At 40.0% G+C, this 18528-nt stretch overlaps 1 protein-coding gene and 1 long non-coding RNA gene across 2 annotated transcripts; one reads left to right on the top strand and one right to left on the bottom strand.

Moving 5' to 3' along the window:
* Positions 1–460: 460 nt before the first annotated feature.
* Positions 461–15599, top strand: LOC110493874 (charged multivesicular body protein 4b). The gene is made up of 5 exons (XM_021568434.2): positions 461–846; positions 10426–10603; positions 13118–13232; positions 13766–13895; positions 14214–15599. Exons 1-5 carry the CDS (start codon positions 663–665, stop codon positions 14267–14269), a joined length of 663 nt encoding a protein of 220 aa, XP_021424109.1. The 5' UTR covers positions 461–662; the 3' UTR covers positions 14270–15599.
* LOC110493876 lies at positions 4525–9986 on the bottom strand. Its single transcript, XR_005036979.1, has 2 exons — positions 9515–9986; positions 4525–4939 (listed from the first exon to the last, which is right to left on the bottom strand). It is a non-coding gene; the product is annotated as an uncharacterized LOC110493876 (long non-coding RNA).
* Positions 15600–18528: the final 2929 nt, after the last annotated feature.

Below are 18528 nucleotides of genomic sequence, written 5' to 3'. Positions count from 1 at the left end.
GTGCTCTGTTGAACTAATAGGAGCTGGCATATTACCCTAAAATAAGGCCTGTTTTTTTTGCAATTACTTCAAAAAGCAAGCAGTTGGGACATATTGGGACGTATTATGAAACTGGGCTTCATGGCAGATGCAATGAATAATAATAATCAGAAAAAGCGTGGTTTTCTATAAGGAATTCGAGCAGCACATTAAGACCATTATACATTATTCTAATACGAAAGCTGTTAAAACAATAAATATGTGAGCATCTTTTAAGGTCTTTGTAGAATCTGTCATTTGTTTATACCCCCTAGCGTATGTTATCGTTGTCTGTTTGTATCCTTCTTATATGTATACTGATTTTTCTCCAATAAAAAAAAATAAAAAAATAAAAAAAGACACAACACTCACTGCCCTCCACTTCTCTATGTGGCCGTCTGTCTTTCTATTTTGTCGTTCTGAGCCGGGCGTCAATTAAACTGCAGTACTAAAGCAAAACTGTAGGAGCAGTCGAAACCGTGCTTCTAGATCGGAATTCTCTCTAACACAGTATCTCTGGCCTGGTCAGAAAGATCAAGAACAAATATCAACAACATCAGTTCAGCTGTGCGAGTGAAAAGATACGAGACTAGTTTCTAACATTGCACTTGTAGTATAAATCATTGTTGTTATTTAGCGCAAATATGTCTTTGTTCGGGAAGTTATTTGGCACTGGAGGTAAAGGGGATAAAATGACTAGCCCTCAGGAGGCGATTCAGCGACTTCGAGACACAGAGGAAATGTTGACGAAGAAACAGGAATTTCTGGAGAAAAAGATTGACCAGGAACTCCTCACTGCGAAAAAGAATGGCACAAAAAATAAAAGAGGTGAGACCTATCAGAGATGCGCTCTTAGTGTATTAGCTGTCTGGCTCGCTTGTTTGCCAACAACTTGACAGGAAGAAGGAAGTTGATAGTTAGCGAGTTAGTTCGAGCTAAAGCTAGCTGCTAACTTAAAGCCTGTGTGTGAGCCTGTAGCTAGCTATTTAGCCGAGTATGGTAGGTTGCCAATTATTGAGCAATATGCCAGATGGTTAAATATCTTACTGATTTGATACCGTAAAAATATTGCTGTTTTATTTATAGGTTAGTAGCTAGCTAGCCTACGTTATATAGCTATGTAGCCTACTGTACTAGCTAGCTATACCCTTATCAGTGAAACTTGCAGGCTAACGTTACTTATCTAAATAGGCTGGACACAATGCCTTTTTCTGATTTAAAACAAAACTACTTAATTGCATCCGCCGCTGCTTGCCGTAGTTTTGAAGTAATCACGAAAAAACAGGCCTTATTTAAGGGTATTTTTCGCCATGCCAGCTCCTATTAGTTCTATTGAGTACAGTGGCACTAACTCGCCTTCCTTAGGTTCTATTCCCAGCCTATTGTGTCACGTCACACTGCTTGTTTTATTATTGTTGGCAATGAGACCTGCCCACGTTGCTGGTCGTTCAAATGTAAACAACAACAAAAAATGACTCATGGAACCCTGAATTCGTATTTTTGTTTCCTATAGGGAAAATAGGTATGTCTCTCTATTTTGCCAAATATCTTGCAATGTGTTTTATTTAGATTTTTTTTTTTTCAAACTGAACACTATTTTAATCATGATAATCTAAGTTTTCTAATTATGTAAGGCTGGGCAGCATATGTATCAAATGCTAGCCCCAAAATACCTTTTGCCATTGGAACGCTGAGCTCCCCCCATTGTTTTCCTATGAAGAGGCATGCTGGTATATTTGCCAAATATCTCACAATGTGTATATTTAGATTTTTTTTCAAGTCGGACACCATTTTTATCCGGATAATCTCCTTTTCCTAATTTACATAAGATTGGGCAGCGCACTCTCCTGTCATCGATCGCTAGACCAGAACTAGTCAACATTTTAAATTTTCCCCCTACTTTCTCGTTATGCAGACATAAGCACACTTGGCACCATAGAGGTGCGGATGTTTACCTTCAACACAAGTGCTTTTTTTTTCAGTTTTGTCCTAGGAACAGATTGTAGTGGTTAAATAAAAAGGCAAAAAAAAAAAAGTTGGTGCCATTTAGACAAAACAGGCTCTGCGAACATTAGATTCCATTCATTTGCTATGGGCTCGCGCCAGTGTTCCAGTTTAGCCAATGTTATTTTGCCATTTTTTTTTTATCCTTGGGTGAATTTTGACTCGTTCTATTGTCCAGCCTACTCTGAAGCCATTTCATGGCCCCTGATGTTGTACATCATGTCATGGACGACATGGTCCTAAGACTTTGTGCCTCTTCCTAAGTGACTTGTTACCTTAACTATTCTGAATATGTAACACACTGTTGTACAAACAAGCCTACAACCTGTCATGAAAGTGGCTGTTCCTGCAAGCCTTTCAGAGAGGAATGTTTGCTTTAGTTAAAACCTAAATGTATCATGTACTCTAACAACCCGATCAAAATTCAGAATAATTGACAACATAGTGTCGAGGTAGACACAAGGAATATTTGGCCATGGAAAGTATTCCCTGAACCAACTCTGAAGCACTTTTCAAACAGACAGTGGAACGCCGCTGAGTACCCCCACTTGTCTCTTGTCGTCTTTGTGGTTTATTGACAAGATGGCGCAGATAGAGATGGTCGCCTTGCTTCGAGTCCTTAGGAAACTATGCAGCATTTAGTTACAAGCATTTCCCTACACTCGCATTAACATCTGCTAACCTTGTGTATGTGCCCAATAAATTTGATTTGGCAGACTAAACTTACAAGGTGTGTTGCCGCCACCTACTGTTTAAATAATGCAAAATCAGTGTTGGAGAAGAAAGTAAAAGTGCAATATGTGCCATGTTTAAAAGCTAACGTTTTAAGTTCCTTGCTTAGAACATGAGAACCTATGAAAGCTGGTGGTTCCTTTTAACATGAGTCTTCAATATTCCCAGTTAAGAAGTTTTAGGTTGTTGTTATTATAGGACTATTTCTCTCTATACCATTTGTATTTCATATACCTTTGACTATTGGACTTTCTTATAGGCGCTATAGTATTGCCAGCCTAATCGCAGCAGTTGATAGGCTTAAACAGCGCTGAAGTCATAAAAAGCGCTGTGCTTCAAGCATTGGAAAGTGCTGTTTGAATGAATGCTTACGAGCCTGCTGCTGCCTACCACCGCTCAGTCAGACTGCTATATCAAATCATAGACTTAATTATAATATAACAAACACAGAAATGCGAGCCGTAGGTCATTAATATGGTAAAATCCAGAAACTATCATTTAGAAAACAAAATGTTTGTTCTTTCAGTGAAATACGTATTTTATCGAACGGGTGGCATCCATAAGTCTAAATATTGCTGTTACTTTGCACAACCTTCAATGTTAGGTCATAATTATGTAAAATTCTGGCAAATTAATTATGGTCTTTGTTAGGAAGAAATGGTCTTCACACAGTTTGCAATGAGCCAGGCGGCCCAAACTGCTGCATATACCCTGACTCTACTTACACAGAATGCCAGAGAAGTGACACAATTTCCCTAGTTAACATTGCCTGCTAATATGAATTTCTTTTAACTAAATATGCAGGTTTAAAAAATATATATACTTGTGTTTTGATTTTAAGAAAGGCATTGATGTTTTATGGTTAGGTGCATTGGTGCAATGATAGTGCTTTTTTTGCGAATGCGCTTGTTAAATCAACCTATTTGGTGAAGTAGGCTGTGATTCGATGATAAATTAACAGGCACCGCATTGATTATTTGCAACGCAGGACAAGCTAGTTAAACTAGTAATTTCATCAACCATGTATAGTTAGCTAGTGATTATGTTAAGATAAGTTCAATGCTAGCTAGCAACTTACCTTGGCTCCTTGCTGCACTCGCGTAACAGGTGGTCAGCCTGCCACGCAGTCTCCTCGTGCAGTGCAATGTAATCGGCGTCCAAAAATGCAGATTACCGATTTGTTATGAAAACTTGGAATCGCCCTAATTAATCGGTGGACCTCTACTACACAGGCTCGGGAACCTGGTAGGTCCCTGGATAGGAGACCAGATGCTGCTGAAGTGGTGTTTTTCTTTTTACAATTTTCTACACTGTAGAATAATAGTGAAGACATCAAAACTATGAAACAACACATGGAATCATGTACTAACCAAAAAGGTGTTAAACAAATCTAAATATATTTTATATTTGAGATTCTTCAAATGGCCACCCTTTGCCTTGATGACGGCTTTGCTCACTCTTGGCATTCTCTCAACCAGCTTCACCTGGAATGCTTTTCCAACAGTCTTGAAGGAGTTACCACATATGCTGAGCACTTGTTGGCTGCTTTTCCTTCTCTGTGGTTACTACATGATTGTATATGTTACTTCATTGTTTTGATGTCTTCACTATTATTCTACAATGTAGAAAATTGTAATTTTTTTAAAGAAAAACCCTTGAATGAGTAGGTGTTCTAAAACCTTTGACCGGTAGTGTGTGTATATATAGTGTGGCAGACCAGGGGGTTTGGTCAAAACGTTTAGACAGATCAGACATGGACAGAGTAGGATTAGCTCGGTTTCAAGAGTGTTTATTTAAATAATAAACCAAAAGAAAATAATAGGTCTCCCCCATGAAACCCTCTCCGGTATACCGTCTTCTGGGCTCTGGGTCTTGCTGTATCCTGTGGGGTACACAAAACTGAACTCCCTCCTTTTACCTCTGGAACAGTCCCCAACTATACGGGAATAACCTTTCTTCCCCCAGTCCCTTCTTCCGTGTGCTGCCCTTCTGGCAGCTTTATGGGACCCGTCCAGCTGGTGAGCAATCAGCCCTTGATTTACTCACAAACCACAATCAGCCCCAATTAGTCCTGGCCGGAGAGCCCGTCTAAACCTGGCACGTCCAGCAGAGGGAGCCATCGCCTCGTGATGTATACTCCGTCTGTAACCAGGCCTCGATGAGTCTCCCTCTGGTGGCTGACCTGCTGTATGTCACAATAGAGATTGTTTTTTAATATTCAACAAATACCCTACCAATTGAATATTGTATATGTATGTATATTACTGTAAATATTGATCATGTTCCTTGTTTATGATCATATGTTTTGATGCATTGAATGTTAATATTGTGAACCTCCTTTTTTTCTCCTGGTTCAGGAAGTGATGTCACTGTGTACTGCCCCTACATATAGGACCTTCCACCCCCACCAGGGATATGGATGCCTGAGGAAGACCTAAGGGTCGAGACATTGTTATAAATAATTATCACCTGGGGGCATGAGCAGCAGTGTACAGTGTTTTCCACCCCTAAAATGAACACTTACCATTACTTTCCCCAATGCTACACATTCCTTTGTCTCATGCCCTTCTGCACACTTCTCACATCTAGGAACCTCTCTCGTACACACTGCTGCCACATGCACATAAGCTTGACACCTGTAACAATGCAATATATTTGGAGCAAAAGCTCATACAGGATAACTTATAGAACATCAAAACTCAAAAGAACAGACGACTTCTGTTTCACCACTCATGCCACCCCGTCTGCATCGCACCAAACGACGAGCATCACAAACACCGGGAAACTTTCCCCTTCAGTTGGTCAACTTTCACATTTACCGCTACCTCCAGTAATCTATTTTCAATGGCACCCTTTTCTTGAGAGCAAAACAATTCACATCTCTTATCCGCATTCGTTTAACGTGATGTGCCTGCTCCCTCTGACCACTAGAAACACAAACAATTATCACCAGACCACTATTGGTTACCTTCACTGATTCCACAACAACAACTCTGTTTTTCCCACCCTGAAACCGCAATGGATCAGCCAAAAGGCAAGGGTACATTTAAAAAAAAAAAAAAAAAATGTCACAGGCTCGTCTTTATCCAGACCCTCGGTGCAAGACTCGTGTTTCGAGAACTTCACCACCAAACCTTCTGCCCTCACTCACTTCCATTTCTCCTCCCGTCTTCGATCCGGCGTACAGCTCACTCTACTTACACTTTCTACTATTCTTCTTTTAACAAACCATCTCCCTTTTTTTCACCATTTTAACTGATTTGAAGTACAGCCTTTTCCTCCCTCTCTTCAACCTCCTCTGCCTCCCTTTTTCCCCCCTCCATTCCTCCTCCATATTCCAAGAGTATGTTACAGCCTTATTCCAAAAGTGATTCAATACATTTTTTTCCCTAATCTACATGCAACACCCCATAATAACAAAGCAAGAACAGGTTTTTAAAAATCTTTGCAAATGTATGAAATAAAAAATAAAAAAAATAAAAATTGACATACGTTTTCAGACCCTGCATCCTGTTTCCATTGATCATCCTTGAGGTGATTCTACAACTTGATTGGAGTCCACCTGTGGTAAATTCAATTGATTGGACATGATTTGGAAAGAAACATACCTGTCTACATAAAGGTCCCACAGTGGACAGTGCATGTCAGAGCAAAAACCAAGCCATGAGGTTGAAGGAATTGTCCTTAGAGCTCCGAGTAGGGTCCAACAAAATGGCCTCCATTTTTAAATGGAAAAAATTGGAACCACCATGACTCTTCCTAGAGCCGGCCACCTGGACAAACTGAGCAATCGAGGGAGAAGGGCCTTTGATCAGGGAGTTGACCAAGAACCCGATGGTCACTCTGACAGAGCTCCAGAGTTTCTCTGTGGAGATGAGAGAACCTTCCAGAAGGACAACCATCTCTGCAGCACTCCACCAGTCAGGCCTTTATGGTAGGGGGCCAGATGGAAGCCACTCCTTAGTAAAAGGCACATCACTTGGAGTTTGCTACAAAGGCACCTAAAGACTCTCAAACCATGGGAAACAAGATTCTCTGGTCTAATGAAACCGAGATTGAACTCTTTGGCCTGAATGCCAAGCGGCACGTCTGGAGGAAACCTGGTACCATCCCTACTTTGAAGCCTGGTGGTAGCACGATCATGCTGTGGGGATGTTTTTCAGTGGCAGGGACTGGTTGACTAGTCATGACCGAGGGAAAGATGAACGGGGAGAGATTAGAGAGATCCTTGATGAGAACTGGGGCAAAGGTTGTTTTTTTTTTCTTCTAACAGGACAACGACCCTAAGCACACAGCCAAAACAACATGAGTGGCTTGGAGACAAGTCTCTGAATGTCCTTGTGGCATTCAGATGTGCCAAGCTTGTAGAACCCAAGAAGACTCTGTAATCGCTGCCAATGGTGCTTCAACAAAGTACTGAGTAAAGGGTAAATGTGATATTTCAGGTTTTTTTAAATACATTTTGCAAAGATAAAAAAAAATAAAAAAAAAACTGTTTGCTTTGTCATTATGGGGTATTGTGTGTTGATTTAAAAAATATATTTTTATTTCCATTTTAGAAAAAGTCTGTAACGTAACAAATTGGGTAAAGTCAAGGGGTCTGAATACACTGTACGTCTCCTTATGATAATACTGCACTTCTCCTGACATCCTGTTCTTGACTTCTCAAGGGATGCCATTTTCCTTCCTCCACTTGCCCTACTCCCTTCACAGAACAGTGCAAACTGGCTCTAACCAGAATAGAAAGAGGAGTGGGAGGCCACGGTGCACAACTGAGCAAGAGGACAAGGACATTAGCGTGTCTAGTTTGAGAAACATACGCCCCACAAGTCCTCAACTGGCAGCTTCATTAAATAGTACCCTTAAAACACCAGCCTCAACGTCAACAGTGAAGAGGCGACTCCGGGATGCTGGTCTTCTAGGCAGAGTTGCGAAGTAAAAGCCATATCTGGCATATAAAAATAAAAGATTAAGATGGGCAAAAGAACACACACTGGACAGAGGAACTCTGCTTAGAAGGCCAGCATCCCGGAGTCGCCTCTTCACTGTTGACATTGAGACTGGTCAACTAGTCTAAAGAAGGCCAGTTTGATTGCTTCTTTAATCAGAACAACAGTTTTCAGCTGTGCTAACATAATTGCAAAGGGTTTTCTAATGATCAATTAGCCTTTTAAAATGATAAACTTGGATTAGCTAACACAACGTGCCTTTGGAACACAGGAGTGATGATTGCTGATAATGGGCCTCTGTACGCCTATGTAGATAATCCATAAAAAAATCACCCATTTCCAGCTATTATAGTAATTTACAACATTAACAATGTCTACACTGTATTTCTGATACATTTTATGTTATTTTAATGGTCAAAAAATTGCTTTTCTTTCACAAACAAGGACATTTCTAAGTGACCCCAAACTTTTGAAATGTAGTGTATATTACACTAGATGACAAACAGGAGGCACTGTTTTGAAGCCACAGTGCCTCCACCTTGACACTCCCCCACCATCATGGAAGCTATAGAAATGCATTCATTAATGTCTACATTTGTTATTGCCACATTTATTCTATTACATACACCTTAATGCATACTTTAAAATTATATTATGTGAGTTTAACATAAAAATAAAAATAAATCCTTCAATTATCATGTTTAGCAAGTACTAATGTTACTGTCCCCACATATTCTTTTAAATATGTAATTTTGTCCTTAACATTTAATTATTCTAGAATCCTGATAGAGTACTGCTCTTTCCCAGGAGTGCCAATATTGATGACCGGTGGTTTCAAAGCCTATCATTGGCCATAAATAGCAATCGAAATCCAGGGTTTATATGTACATCATTGTTTAACGCATGAGCGACTACCGCCAGTGACCACGACGACAAAATTAACATTATCGACATGCAAAAAGTGAATCGTTATAACACCATAAGCATGCATAAAAACCAATTTACATGCAAGATAAATTATGAATCAAAATTTAGATTACAAAACAATGATTTTTATTGTTAAACGTGACTCTGTAAACTGATAGTTAGCCAGCTAGCTAGCTAGTGTGGGCAAGTTGGATGTACGTGCTGAGGTATCACCACACAGGCTACATTTTCTACTGTGATTTGGTCAAAGACGGCGCCGCCGCTTCAATAATAGAGAATAAACCAGATAGGTGCTTACAGATGGGCCGCAGTAAACGGCGAAGGTCTCATAAACTTCAATGGGAGGAGGGCGGCTACACGCAAGCAGTTTTGCAAGCGGTGCGGTTCGCCTCTGGCACAGGGCCTAAAGATTTAATTAGCGGAGTCTTAAGCGGCTGCAGCGCATGGTTGACCAATGAGCGGAGTTCATCTTGACATCCAATCAAACAATGTTTTAATGACCAACATTCGAGCTGACAACAAACGGGATCGTTGGTCTCTACACAATGTAGGCGTATTTTGTCGGGCTCAAAACCCGTACTATTTTCTCCGCCCTCAGCTGAGTGGCTTCCACAGACAGGAGCACCGCAGAGCCCCCCTGCCTAGGATTCATTAAATCAATGGGCCAACCCGCCCGCCGCTCTGCGTGCAACTTAAGGGGCACAATTGCAACTTTGGACCCTTTCCCCTCAGGCCAAACATTGTTGAGGTGTAATAGTAGAGCAGCTATGATTGGAGTGGTGATTAGACTTGACACATAACACGATTAGGTTGTGTGCAGTAAAAGAGAGGCCTACGCTCTGTCAGATAGTAAAACAACATTAAAGCAATAGAAATAGACACACCTCAGTTTTCTTCTAGAAATGCGATTAAGCTGTAACCGATCTTGGACGGTCGATTTCCATGTTTCTGCTTCTCTCTCTCTAAGGGAACTTTTGATGGAGGTGTTATGCAGTCTAGCTCACGCAGTCCTTCAAACTATGTGACTGTTCAGATAATCAATAGAGTTGATTCTTTCAGTGCTTAATGATTGGTAGTCTCGCGTTACCATTCTCCTAAGTCTCGTCCGCATTAACATGCATGCAGGAAGCATGGAACTGAGGCTAAATGATAGGTAACCACATGCTCGAGTGGACTATATGGGGTGGTAGTGAAGCTGGTGGTAGTGCCTTCAGGTTGCCTTAGTTGTAGTAGCAGGGGAAATATTTGCACATCAGGTGATGTCCCTGACATGTCAATAGGTCATTATGCTAGCTAGCCTATGTTTATGGAGTAGCTTAGCTCAACCCAAAAAACAGAAGCAAGCTGAAGCCACAGGACAGTAAGACATAATACATATTTTGTATAATTTTTGGTCACAAATGTTGCAGGAAAATGGTGTCTTCAAAAAGTACTTTCAGCATTTTTTAAATGTAAATTGTCTGGAGTGACAGATGTGCTCAATCAAATAAGATGTGATGCAGAAATCTACAAGCTACAAAGTAAAACCATCTTATCACATCGAAGATACTTCAGCCTGTCTCACCTCAATTAAGTACATATTGTAAACTTGTGTAAGCTTTCTTATTATAAGCTTATACATGGTCACCCAGTGAATACTGACTTAGCCAAAACCAACCAAAGAAACGAATCAGTTGAACAACAATGTTAGATTTTCTATTTCCTCTTGCAGTGCTTTAGGGCTTTTCTGCTCCATTAGTATTCCCATCCCACAACCTCTCACAGTCGCTTCTCCTTCCTCTCCTCTTGCATCCAGCTGCTCTGCAGGCCTTGAAACGGAAAAAGCGGTACGAGCAACAGTTGGGCCAGATCGACGGCACGCTGTCCACCATTGAGTTCCAGAGGGAGGCGCTAGAGAACGCCAACACCAACACCGAAGTGCTGAAGAACATGGGCTTTGCCGCCAAGGCCATGAAGGCAGCCCATGAAAACATGTAAGGGCCACCGTCACTTTTATTATTATTATTATTATTATTATTATTATTATTATAATAATAATAAACTGAAAAAAACTTTCGTAACCTGAAAGGAAATCATTTACAAACCCGTTTTGAAAAACTAAAACTATACTGAAACTTAACTTTGACTCAAACTAAATTAAATTTAAACCATCATGGATTATGTTCAGCTGTAGATTTTTTTTCTGTAAACTTTTGGCCAAAATCAAATGTGGTTTTCAAGCTTTTTTTTCTAATAGGGTTTGCAAGCTTCTGAATCTGGCGGGTAAATGCTGCCAGGAGATAGGCTTAGCTTCTGCATCACTATCACCAGCTATCACTAGCTAACAGGGAAGAAATCTGCTAATTTCTTTCCCTAACTCTAAAACTAAAAACAAAATAGTACAAGCATACAATAGAAATGTAATAAAAACTCAAACTAAATACAAACTATTAAATCAGGCTTGAAAACTTACTGAAACTTAACAGAATTTTTAATAGAAATAAAAAACTAATTTAAACATAACTATAATAACCTTGGCGCGCACACACACACACCTCTGAGGTGCCTCTGACCTAGGCCAACATTAATGTTCTACTTCACGTTTGTCTAGGATTTTTTGTGTGTGTGACTAAACCTTGAATATGCAATGAAACCCATTTAACTTTAACCGTTAAAGTATTTTTTACGTGTGCAACGTCCTCATACACAGCCTTTTATCTGCAACAAGTCAATTTGATGGAAACACATCACTAGTGGGAAAATTTTCATATTTTAATTTAGCAGAAACCTAGCTAATGAGTGAGACAAGGAGTCCAAAGAAGTGGTAAAAAGCCATCGACGGACCCCCCCCCCCAAACCAATCCCACCCTAACAACGAGTATATAGTATCAGTTCTCTGTTTGACAAGTAGTATGGAGCTGCGGCTTGGAGTATTTTCTTCACCCAAATGACAAAATTACATATGGACTTAATTACCCTGTGAGCAGTCTATGGACCAGGTATGAAAGTAACCAATGCTTTGGTTTTGTTTATCTGGCCATTGTTTCAAATGCACATTTTTTATAATTTGTGTCACAATTCCAATGCAAGTCAATGGTACATATTGAGTGTGCAAAACATTAGGAGCAACTGCTCTTTCCATGACAGACTGACCAGGTGAATGCAATGATCCCTTATTGATGGCACCTGTTAAATCCACTTCAATCAGTGTAGATGAAGTGGAGGAGACAGGTTAAACCCCTAGAGTCGATTTCCGCCGCGGAAATCTAATTAGCATAATCAAAATCAAATCATTCTGTCAGTTTAAGCTAAAGATATTTGTTTTTTTGCATTGGCTGCGTCTCAATCCACCCCACATCCGCCGATGTCGCACTTCCGCATCTGCGGTGAAACGTGCCAGAGCTAGAGCGGTGTTTGTCAGACCATGAGACATCCCGAAAATTGGTCTTCTCACAAAATCATATGTGGTGTTCAAACGTTTGACCTATAAACTATTATGACCCCTCTATGGAAAGATGAGACTCTCACAAACACCATGGTGTTCCTTTTGCTCTACAACCCTCACAAGCATGTTGGGACTCTTCTGAAGTCGATACAGCTGATCTGCCAACTTCTGTCTGTAGCGTCCGAACAGTTTGGGCTGCACACTAATATGAAAGATGCGACTCTCACAAACATGCCGGTTGTTTTGCTGTAGGACGCCTCACAAGACTCGTCTGAAGTTCCCCCGGTACCAGTAAAAAAAAAAAAGAATGGATTAAAATAGTAAGGCCTAATGTAATTTATCAAATCATTGTTTTATATATTTTTTTACAATTCTAAATCAAATAGCTAAATGATCCTTGGTATGACCTTCTTAAAACAATTCCATATCGCTTAGTAGAACCCGCCCGGCATTGATGGGGCTTAGTCAAGAGAGACATAAAGAAGAATTTTTAAGCCTTGAGACATGGCTTAAATGTGTGCCATTCGGGGTGTGAATGGGCAAAACAAAGGATTTAAGTGCTGTTTGAGTGTGTCAAGAACCCTAACGTGGCTGGGTTTTTCACACTCAATAGTTTCCCGTATCAAGAATAGTCCACCACCGAATGGACTTCCAGCCAAGCATTGGAGTCAACATGGGCCAGCATCCCTGTGGAACTCTTTCGACATCTTGTAGAGTCCAAAAAAAATTGAGGCTGTTCTGAGGGCAAAAAGGAGTGCCACTCAATATTAGGAAGGTGTTCATAATGTTTTGTACACTCTGTTACGCATTTTCACACTTTATTATACATGCTTCATTATTCAGAATGCAAAGTAACTTCCATAAATATCTGCAGTGAGGTTGATTTTCCATATCTCTATCCTACATCCTCTCAATGTAAATGTTTGGAAATCGCATAATTTCACCTTATGGTGTAGTAATATCATAAAATGGCTTCTGCCAGAAAAACGTTCAAAATGTCACTATTATTCTTTCCTGAATTTGCTATGAATTATTAAATGGTCTTTTGTGTTTTTGCCCATAGGGACATAGACAAAGTGGATGACTTAATGCAGGACATCACAGAGCAGCAGGAGCTGGCTCAAGAAATCTCTGACGCTATTTCTAAACCTGTAGGGTTCGGAGAGGAATTTGATGAGGTAAGCTGAGCTAGGATGTTTCCTTTACCGCAGTGCTTCCCAAACTTTTTCAACATCCCCATTTGAGAAGGTCTGGTCACACCACACATTTCCTAGGTGGCAATGGTCTGGATGGATATTGTCATTTATTGGCTTAGTCCCAAACCTCCACCTCGCGACCCATGAGACCTCAGCAACCTGTGCCACGTTTATTTCTATGGGTACAAGCTCTGTCCATGACAGAAACTGCACACTGCTCTTGTTGCCAGAAAGAAAATGTTGCAGCTTTAAAGCTCCTGAAATTCTACACATTTTACCATGGCTTATGTGTATTCATGTGATATCATGTGATACCCAAACATAATGGGTTAAAAATGTTAGCTGACATGGGTTAGTTGAACAACTGAACATTTCTGACACCCCAATTTTGGGAACCACTGCCTTACCGAATCAGACTAAAGGTGTTCGTCGTTGTTGTTTTGAAATGTATCCTTATCTTATTTGGACGTTATAGACCTGTCTAACCCTTAATTATTTTTTCTTTCTTTGTGTAGGATGATCTCTTAGCAGAATTGGAAGAACTGGAACAAGAGGAACTAGACAAAAATCTCCTGGAAATCACTGGCACAGATAATGTACCGCTGCCAAATGTGCCCTCCACATCCTTACCTGTAAGACCAGCAGGTAATGGATATATTGGCTTAGCCACTAAAGCTTAGCCAGCTTTAATGCTAGCTCATGTCTCTGAAGTACACTGACGGGAATTGATTTGAAATGATAAAATACTGTCTACACACACACACATTTTTTATTCTGAAAACATCTACCTGTAAACGTAGTCTTCCCAGTAGTATAAGGTTTTTACCGTTTCCAACCAGTATTTCACCAGTCAGTGTAACGCTACCTGACTTCTATTCAAACCTGAACGTTTTTTTGTCGATCTTTATAGGCCGATTAAAAAAAAATCTTACTAATTTTATCGAATGTGGTTCATTCTTACAGCAAAGGAGGAAGATGATGACGAAATGAAGGATCTGGAGGCATGGGCCGCCAACTAGTCACTGCTTTTACTCCATACCTTCTATGGTATGTGTTTCAGAAAGGAATAGGAAAAGTCTGAATAAACGGAGACTTAAAAAAACTTGACAACCTTTCGCTTACTGTCAAGCTCAGCCTCCTAAAGAGGGACAATGGCATGTTGTACCTTCAACCACTGAAAACTCCAAATCTCTGGAGCGACCAAACTGTTCTTGAAGTCCCCCAACTCGTTCTCTACTGTAAAGCATTGCTTCACTCCTTCCACCCCCCTTCTCTTAGTGCACAGAATATATTTTGAAAAGAAAGTGTAAAAATGACTCCTCAACACTGACAATAAGCTTCAATGTAGAATTTCTAATACCTCATACCCGTTTTATGTGTAGTGCGACAATACGTTGGAAGATATTACAATACCCTGTATACATTTTTGTTGTTGATGCACAATATCCCCTTGGCGTCATGTGTTCACATGGCAATCCGCTGTTATTTAATCCATTTATCAAAATATGCACTTAAAATATACCTATTGTACATTATATTTATTAATAGCGATGTCCAGCGGGGAGAATTTGATTCCCATCTTTAGGGCTATTGGTGTTGGTCTTACATTTTATTTGGGCAGGATTTATTGAACTATATCATGAATATTCTTCCAGATACTCTGGCTTTCAAACGTGCACATATCTATGAGGGCAACTCCACAAGGTTTCCTTGAAATGCTTCTCTGGGTGATGGTTCACACGGTTATCTTTCTTTGATGTGACAACCTAACCAACTATTTACATTTTGAAAACACAATGACATTTCTCATTGTCTATACTGTATCTGTTCAAACTGAAGTGACTGAGTGAGATTATGTCTGCCTCTGTGAGTGTTTGTTCATTTTCATATTTAAGAAACATTAACAATATAGGAGGTAAAAATATATATATTAGGGTGTTTGGGCTTCTCAGAGTAATGGAATTTGATGTGTGTGTGAAGCGAGAATAAATTGATTGTATTCAGACTCCAAATTACAGGCAGTGAGGTTTATTTAACTTATGGCTTTCCTGAGTTTGTCAACTTACCCCACTATTTTGTAATTTGACATGCTGCTTCAGATTTCATATTTTCTATGTTTTAAATGTCAATTTTGTCTAAATTCCACCTTCAGAAGGGGAAATTAACTAATGTATGACAGCATTATGTTATGTTTGACATGCTCTGATATACCATAGGTTGTGTGTTTTTGTACACAGGGCTGTCCCTTGCGATCTGGTTCCTGTTTTTCTTTGGTCCGTCTTCCTACCCTGCCTATCACAACTTTCCCTTGTTTTAACGGAACACCTAAATTAAACATTTTGCCAAGTTGTGCACTGTTTGTTTCCTTTTTTAAGCTAAGACAATCTGTGAATTCCTTTATCAAGAACTGTTGGTCAGAGTTATGGCAAGCACTTGTGATGAGATCAATGCTATTGAGAGGGCCAGGGTTCGTGTAATAGTAAGTGTTGGGTCAAGGGTTATGGTTGGGCAAGGGCTATTCTTAAACCACAGTCATCTGCTGAAAAAGTCTGATCATGTACCATGTTTTAACCGAAATACTAAAAGTATTATTGTTTGGAATGGAAGGGAACTACAGTGGTAGTTATTACCTTATTTTTGTCAAATATTAATAATTCTGTTGACAAGGTCCAAGTTAAAAAGTTTTCATTTGAATAAATTATATTATTGTATGCTGAACAAATGTAAATGCAACATGCACCAATTTCAATGATTTTACTGAGTTACAGTACAGGAAATCAGTCAATTGACATTACTTAATTAGGCCCTAATCTATGGATTTCACATCACTGGGCAGGGGCGCAGCCATGGGTGGGCCTGGGAGGACATAAAACCCACCCACTAAGGAGCCAATAACACTTTAGTTTTTCCAACACAAAAGGGCTTTATTACAGACAAAAACACTGTTTCATCAGCTGTCCAGGTGGCTGGTCTCAAACGATCCCACAGGTGAAGAAACCGGATGTGGAGGTCCTGGGCTGGCGTGGTTACACGTGGTCTGTGGTTGTGAGGCCGGTTGGAAATACTGCCATATTCTCTAAAATGACTTTGGAGGAGGCTTATGGTAGAGAATGTAATGTTCATTTACAGTTGAAGTCATTAAAACTTGTTTTTCAACCACTCCACAAATTTCTTGTTAAACTATTGTTAAGTTGGTTAGGACATCTACTTTGTGCATGACACGGGTCATTTTTCCAACAATTGTTTACAGACAGATTATTTCACTTGTAATTCACTGTATCACAATTCCAGTGGGTCAGAAGTTTGCATAAACTAAGTTGACTGTGCCTTTAAACAGTTTGGAAAATCAAAAGAAATCAGTCCAGACCTCAGGAAAAAAATGTAGACCTCCACAAGTCTGGTTCATCCTTGGGAGTAATTTCCAAACACCTGAAGGTACCACGTTCATCTGTACAAACAATAGTACACATGTATAAACACCATCGGACCACGCAGCCACTCAGGAAGGAGACGCGGTCTGTCTCCCAGAGATGAATGTACTTTGGTGCGAAAAGTTCAAATCAATCCCAGAACAACAGCAAAGGACCTTGTGAAGATGCTGGAGGAAACATGTACAAAACCATCTATATCCACAGTAAAATGAGTCCTATATCAACATCACCTGAAAGGCTCAGCAAGGAAGAAGCCACTGCTCAAAAACCGCCACAACAAAAGCCAGACTACGGTTTGCAACTGCACATGGGGACAAAGATCGTACTTTTTGGAGAAATGTCCTCTGGTCTGATGAAACAACAATATAACTGTTTGGCCAAAATGACCATCGTTATGTTTGGAGGGAAAAGGTGGAGTCTTGCAAGCCGAAGAACACCATCCCAACCATGAAGCACGGGGGTGGCAGCATTATTTTGTGGGTGTGTTTTGCTGCCTGAGGTACTGGTGCACTTCACAAAATCGATGACATCATGAGGAAGGAGAAGTATGTGGATATATTTGAAGCAACATCTCAAGAAATCAGTCAGGAAGTTAAAGCTTGGTCGCAAATGGTTCTTCCAAATGGACAATGACCCCAAGTATACTTCCAAAGTTGTGGCAAAATGGCTTAAGGACAACAAAGTCAAGGTATTGGAGTGGCCATCACAAAGCCCTGTCCTCAATCCCATAGAAAATTTGTGGTCAGAACTGAAAAAGCGTGTGTGAGCAAGGAGGCCTACAAACCTGACTCAGTTACATCAACTGTCAGAAGGAATGGGCCAAAATTCACCCAACTTATTGTGGGAAGCTTGTGGAAGGCTACCTGAAATGTCTGACCCAAGTTAAACAATTTAAAGGCAATGCTACCAAATACTAATTGAGTGTATCTATTTTGCTAAGGTGTATGTAAACTTCCGACTTCAACTGTATCTGGCAACAGCTCTGATGGACGTTCCTGCAGTCAGCATGACAATTGCACACTCCCTGAAAACTTGAGACATCTGTGGCATTGTGTTGTGTGACAAAACTGCACATTTTAGAGCAGCCTTTTATTGTCCCCAGCACAAGGTGCACCCGTGTAATGAATATGCTGTTTAATCAGCTTCTTTACATGTCACACCTGTCAGGTGTTTGGATTATCTTGGCATTGGCTAAATGCTCACTAACACGGATATAAACACATTTCTGCTCAACTTTTGAGAGAAATAAGCTTTTTGAGTATATGGAGGGGGGGAGGGGGGGTCCCATTATAGCTAGGTCAGCATTGCTGTTCAACCTCCACACTGCAAACAGTGTTTTACTTTTTCATCCATCGTCTTTGCCAAACTTCTTTCTTGATGTAAAATGCCTTAAGTGCATAGAAAATATGTCTGCACATAAATATGTACACATCCACATAGAGGCAATGTTGATTTTTAATCCCTCCCTGTAGGTTGTTTTTAAAGGGAATTTCATGACTGGAATGGAAATCTATGGTCAATCAAACAATGTTTCACCATGACACACAGCCAGTTTGAGGTTATATCATGAATGGGGTGTTGCAGTTCAAATGTGTCATGTGATTTCCTCATGAATTATAAACCCATTTATCAAACACAGAATACCTAAAAAGGGGATATAATTAAATAGAACACTTATCATAGACCTACTACATTAAATGATGTATAAGGGGATTTTGGTACTGAAGGTAGGTATGTCGTGATTTGTTTTTGGTTATTACTATGTAATAGTAGTGCTATAAAACACATGTTTATTGTCACATACACCAGATAGGTGTAGTGAAATGTGTTGTTTTACTGGGTCAGCC

This window comes from Oncorhynchus mykiss, chromosome 17, assembly GCF_013265735.2.
Source record: "Oncorhynchus mykiss isolate Arlee chromosome 17, USDA_OmykA_1.1, whole genome shotgun sequence".
In the NCBI taxonomy this organism is placed as follows: Eukaryota; Metazoa; Chordata; class Actinopteri; order Salmoniformes; family Salmonidae; genus Oncorhynchus; species Oncorhynchus mykiss.
This window is presented reverse-complemented; position numbering and strand designations above follow the sequence as displayed.

Coding starts and splice junctions, on each gene's coding strand:
- LOC110493874 (XM_021568434.2), top strand. CDS start 663: ATGTCTTTGTTCGGGAAGTTATTTGGCACTGGAGGTAAAGGGGATAAA. Junction 847..10,425: donor TGGCACAAAAAATAAAAGAG/GTGAGACCTATC, acceptor TCTTGCATCCAG/CTGCTCTGCAGGCCTTGAAA. Junction 13,896..14,213: donor CTTACCTGTAAGACCAGCAG/GTAATGGATATA, acceptor TCATTCTTACAG/CAAAGGAGGAAGATGATGAC.